Genomic DNA, 6,366 nt, shown 5'->3' on the forward strand with positions numbered 1-6,366 from the left:
GGCCAATTTACAAACACACACCATACACAGTAGGAATGTGCAAAACTACATATTTTTAAAATTAACTAGTGGGTTGTCTGAAGAACTATTCAACTAATCTCTTTTAAGGAAATCCTATATAATATGGCTGGTTTGGGGTTCACCTTACCCAAGTCATACACGTTTATTAAAGGGATAGTTCACCCAAAAATGGAAATTCTCTTATCATTTGCTCACCCTCATACCATCCCAGATGTGTATGACTTTCTATCTTCTGTAGAACACAAATTAAGATTTTTAGAAGAATTTCAGCTCTGTAGGTCATTTCAATGCAAGTGAATGGTGACTGGAACTCAGAAGGTCCAAAAAGCAGATAAAGGCAAAATTAAAGCAATCCATTTGACTCCAGTAGTTAAATCAATGTCTTCTGAAGTGATCCAGTCGGTTTTGGGTGAGAACAGACAGAATTATAACTTCTGTTTTTAATTTTTTTTAATTTGATTACACTTCCTAGTGCTTGACACATGCGCAGAGCGCTAGATACTTTAGGAAGTATATTCGAGCTTATTTGGTTTAATAAACGACCCTCAAAAAACAATAGAAGAAATGACGTAATGGACAAAATGTGTCTGTCTGAATGTGTGTTAATGTTTAGTATGCTTTAAAGGGATTAATTTAAAGACAGCTTTTCAGAGAGGGTTTTAACGTGATACATTTCTGACAACTAAAGTTGAGCATGCTAATTAAAGCACCACCCTTAAAAATATCTATAGAATTTATAGAATAAAACAAAACAACAACATTTCGATTTTACTATTTGACTAGATGGCTAGATTGATTGCCTTGAAACTTGGCAGTGCAATACTGCAGATATACATTTGTTTGACAAATTGCTTGTTGTTTTCCTTATTTGTAAGTCGAATTGCATAAAAGCGTTTACTAAATGACTAAATAGAAATAGAAAATAGATTGTTTGTTTGATGACTGGTATACCAGTCGTGACTAGTTCATGTCTGACCCTTGTAAAACCTGCTTATCTGACACTGGTGAAGCTATGACTTCATTGAGGCCTTGGCCAATGACATGGCGCGTGACTGACAGCTAGGGTTAGGAGAGAGTGTGTATGTCCAGATGCCCAACTGTCTGAATGGATGGGTTGTCACGGCTTTGGAGAGATTAAGAGGATGCTGATGATTTTTTGAATGTCTGTCTTCCTGCCCTCTTGGTCTTCAGGAAGCCCTCCCTTTTTTGCTCCAGAGAGGAGCAAGACTACAGCGACACTGAACTTACTGTCCAGGGCCTTAAGACTGATGTTTTCCACACTCAGCAGGGGTAACACAATACATGCCAAACACACCGTTTTAGGCTAAAGTGAACATGGCAGATAATTGATACTGTTGAGAGCCCTCAAACGTGAAGCTTGTTCACAGACATATGTCATACATGTGAATAAGTTCACACGGATGGTCTGGGGAGTCGAACAGAATGATCCCAGCTCCTTACGACATGTGGCATGCCAGGGCTGATACTGATACTAGCCTGAGGTATGATGGGAATGAAATGGGAGGAAAGGAGATTGCTGATTCAGCAGTACAGTGAAATGGGACGATCTAACTATCCTCTGTCTGGTTTCTCATTCTCAGAGGGCCTCTCTTTGGCTGTCTTTCAGCTTAGGTGTAATGTAACTGCCAGCTAAAGCCTCTGGAACTCTTTATTCAGGACACAGCAGCGCATGAGCTGGAAAAATGTGAATTGTACTATGAAAGGCGATCCATGCTGAATTACTGCTCTGTGTCTCTCCTTACAGCAGAGATTATACTCTAATCAGCCAGTGTGAAGAAACTAGAGATGGCCAACTGTCTGCCTCCTTATTGCTGTCTCCAGGGACCCTGACCGCATGTCAGTCCCTGTCCCAGACATTATGTACTTGAGGCACGAAGTGTTCAAATGTTTATGTTGCAGGTCCATAGTATGTCATGTTTGCCTCAGCACGTTGCCATGCCTGTTTTTGGTTCATCCATGGGCTCCTTATCCCTGCAGTGTTTTTAGTGTACAAGCTGCAGACCCTGAATATTACTGCTCAGGACACTGAGCTCTTATACAATTCCTGGTGAGGTGCCTCGTACAAGTAGCAAACTTCCAAATGACTGAATTTATCCTTGCACTAAAAAAAAATGTAATAGAACGCTAGTGTCTGAAAATGCTAAAGATGCTGAAAAAAACTGCACAATGCGGCGTAACAAAAATGCGGTGGTCAAAGATGTCTGTTTCGTTTAGATTTACTTATATTTAAAAACAGCATGGATGGAGGCAAAAATGCACGGCCCAAAAGGCTGCATCCTAACTGAAATGGAACCTCCAGTGACTGAAGTGATTAAGTACGCTTTAGAGGCAGTGACTCTGTTAATAATCACTCACGCCTCACAAATAGTGCTGTCAGCCACACTAGACTCAAATAACACTCACAGTCTGACATATGTGCTAAGCTAAAAACATAAGGTCAAAAATTACATAGCACACTCAAATAATGGCTTCAATAGTGTGTGAAATGGGTGAAATTCTTGTAATTACAAGGAACTGTTTTTATTGATACTTTTCAGTACTGAATAAAATGCATTTATAATAGAAATTTCACTCAATTCTTTCTGCCATCTTGAAAGAACATTTTAATTTGAAAGCTGTAGATGTGATGCAGCTGTAGTTTTTGGGCACCCTGTTGGAAAAACAAACAAACAAAACAAAAACCAGATTAAACATACCTAAGCTTACTAAGCAAAACACCTTATGTTCGCTCTTTTTCTTCTTCTTTGTCATAAGTCGAACAAAACAAGGTATCCTATAAGCCAGGCATAATTTTGATGACTACTGAACACCCTCTTTGTTGGGAGTGCTTCTTTGATGCCTGAAAATGTTGACTAAATAGGCAGCTCTTGCTGACACCATAAGCCTTTGTTCCAAGCTTAATCTCATGAAATTTACGTGAATATGACAACATTTTTGCAATTCAAAATGTATGTGCTGTATAACACGTTTGGCTGCAGGTTTCCAGTGAAATGTCCAGCTGGGGGCGCCAAAAGCGAGTAAAATGGTGTCATATTCAGACGCAGTTTTAAGGTGAATTTTAGATGAATGTTTTTAAAACATAACTCCCTAACGTATAACTTTTGCCTGAACCTAACCATTAGTGTTTTAAAATATAAATGAGATGTTTAAGAAAGACATCCTTTCCAAATCAACACCTAAACCTAAACATTAGTGTTTTAAAATATAAATGAGACGTTTAAAAAGACATCCTTACCTTATCAATGCCTAAATCTAAACATTAGTGTTTTAAAATGCAGAAGCAAAATGAAAAATCAAATTTTCTGAAGCAACCACATCATGTCATGCTGCTTCTATGACTCTGTAATGTCACATGTCAGCTTGAGGTCATGACTGGATTTAAACCACAGTCTTCGGCTCAAAGTCCAACGCTCCATGAGGCGAGCTACCATGCAAGCTATTCAAATTGGAGTATATATAAGTGTATGTATGTAGGTGTGTCTGTAAAACAAGCATTAAAATGTATCGTTTTTTAAAAGATGTGTTAGATTAAAAGTGTGTGGAAATCATAATAGCAGGGTCCGAGTAATAGAGAGAAAAATAAGTATTATAAAGTCATAATCAGCCATTAAAGGCATGATTTGGGTGAAAGTGTATAAAACACACAATTGTTGTAGTGCCTCTAGTGTTCATTTCACCTGGAAACTGCAGGGAATTGTACCTGGAGACACATATAACAAGTTTTGCAAAAATGTATATAGAGTCACATTTTCACTTTGAGACCATGTTGCGTTGTTCACGTTCACAGTTGTGTTGACCAAAGGTGAGGAGCTCGTTTTTGTTGCTACGGTCTGATAGCCCATTTTTCAGGTAAAATTGTGTTTGACCAAACTCCTTCCAAATCCTAACTGTGCTTCCTCCATCTTTTCTCGCTTGCAGAAGACCACCAGTCGAAACTAATGAGTATCCAGTGCAGTCGTGGGCAGGACACAGGGACCCCGCGCACTACCCAAACCCACAGTCAGGCTACCACCCCAGCTACCCTCCCAGGGATAACTACCCTCACCCGGTGGACCCTCGGCAGAGTGACTCAGGGTTCTATCACCCGCCTCCTCAGCAGAGAGGCCCACTGCGCCAGGACGTGCCCCCTTCTCCCACCATACCTCTCCGAGTTCCTCGCTATGACACCATGAACCGCGTTGGCTACCGCAACTCCAGCCCAGAGCGCTATGCATATGGAGAACCGCGACACTCTGACCCGAGACAGAAGAGTCCAATGACGGCAGCTGTTTAAACTCACCATTTATTTTATGCCCTGTGTTCGATGTTAGAATAAGCACCAGTTTGAGCTTCATGTGTTTATAGACAGGTGGTTACATGTTTTACTACTAATAATGTTGCTGTATCAAGTCCTCTGTTTTGCTAGCCAAAGCAACATCTTAAAGTTCTGATGGGAAAATTATAACCCAATATATGTAACCCAGTTCCACTCAGTACAAGGAGTCAGACTGTCCTTCCCTGTGTGTGTGTGTGTGTGAGAGAGAGAGAGAGAGAGAGAGAGAGAGTGGGTGACTGGCCTTAATGTCTATGTGTGTGTATCAGCTAGATATTTAGTATGGATGCTGTCCCACAGTGCTTTGTGGTAATGGGCCACTTCAGTAAACTGGAAAAAAAAAAAAAAAATCTTAAATGGATAGTTCACCCAAAAATTCTTCTCTCATTTTGTTTCAAACCCACATGACTTTCTTCTGTGGAACAAGATTTTATGGAGAATGTCAGTACTGCTTTTTTTTACATAAATGGAAAGACTCACAATGTGTTGTCACACGGGTTTGGAAAAACATGAGGGTGTCGAAAATGACAGAATTTTCATACTTGGGTCAAAGATCCAGCCAGCCTAATGTGGTTAGGCTGGTTTGTTTTGATGGTTTAGAGGCAGTTTTAGAATGAATGCTAACCTGCAATGCCCAAAGATCATGTGCTACCTCAGTAGAGTGAAATTTGGACAATTGAAGTATGAGGGAGCATTTGCATCCTGATTGAAACAAATTCCAGCAACACTTTAATTGGCACAGTACTGTACAATCTTTACAGTGGTCATTTGAAACTGGAATTTATGTACTAATGTGTGTGTGGTTGTGTGTACATGTTTAAAGATGAAAGGGTGTTATTTTATGTTAGAGCACTCCATATACTCTTCTTGAGTTTAACCTTTCTGTTCTTACTGTGAAAGTCACTGTATGACTGCAAATCACCCGCTATTACTTTGTCACTCTGCAAACAATAGCTGTGAATATTGCCTTTTGACCCAGATTTGGTCATGTATAACAGAAAGAAAAAAGTAGGTCTAAAAATATTTTTCAAAAATTAAAAATCTGTTCATTAACTCTCCCTCATGTTGTTGCAAACCCGTATGCTTGCTGGTCTTCCGTAGAACACAAAAGGAGATGTTAGGCAAAATGTTAATCTTTGTAGTCATCATTCACTTTCATTGCATCTTTTTTTCCATACAATGAAAGTGAATGGTGACCGAGGCTGTCTATCTGCTTAACACCTACTTTTGTGTTCTGCGAAAGAAAGTTAGATAGGTTTTAAACAACATGAGGATGAGTAAATAATGACACAATTATTTCTGAGTGAACTATCCCTTTAAAACTGCACAATACAACATAACATAGCACTCATGATAACTGTCCAGTATGTGAAGTTATATAAACAGAGGAAGATGAAGAAAAAGAGATTGTTTTTTCAGGAAGAGGAAAGGAGGGTCCATAGGACCTCTGAAACAGAGGAAGGATGAGAGAGGGGCAGATCTGTACCCCCAGGAACAGAGCACCGTCCCGAGCAGAATTCCCACCTTAATCTGAAACCCATTTTTATAGGTCTATCACTTGCCTGACATATAAACCCCCCCAAGAAATCTGTTTAGTTTTTTTGAAGGGAGGGGGCTGGACCATCAATTATTTTTTTATCTGAATGTTTAACTATTATGTATTTTATTCTTAACTAATGATTTCACATTTTTTGGTACAAAAGACTCTCTGCATTCAGAGTACAGGTAACAGTATGAATAAAAGTAATGTTGACTGTAGTATGTATTAATCATGTCAAACATGTATGTAACTTATATGAAATGAAAATATAAATCTGTGCACCTATTATCACTGCATACATTATTACTATGTACAAAACTGTGTATTTTATATAACACATTTTCAATAAATATGCATTTGATACAATGAGTGCCTTTTTGTATTTTGAAACTTTGAAAGTTACTTGAAAAGTATCTGTGTGGAGAATTACTATATATATATATATACAGTGGTGTGAAAAAGTGTTTGCCCC

General features: G+C 38.9%; 1 protein-coding gene across 1 annotated transcript in view; it reads left to right on the top strand.

The window, feature by feature from the left end:
* The window catches only part of LOC127447692 (partitioning defective 3 homolog B-like), a 466,221-nt gene extending 459,971 nt beyond the window's left edge, over window positions 1–6,250 (top strand). Inside the window, 1 exon segment of the mRNA XM_051709699.1 lies at window positions 3,961–6,250. Coding sequence (XP_051565659.1) covers window positions 3,961–4,315 — 355 coding nt within the window. The 3' untranslated portion in view covers window positions 4,316–6,250.
* Window positions 6,251–6,366: the final 116 nt, after the last annotated feature.

Source organism: Myxocyprinus asiaticus, chromosome 11 (assembly GCF_019703515.2).
Source record: "Myxocyprinus asiaticus isolate MX2 ecotype Aquarium Trade chromosome 11, UBuf_Myxa_2, whole genome shotgun sequence".
NCBI lineage: Eukaryota > Metazoa > Chordata > Actinopteri > Cypriniformes > Catostomidae > Myxocyprinus > Myxocyprinus asiaticus.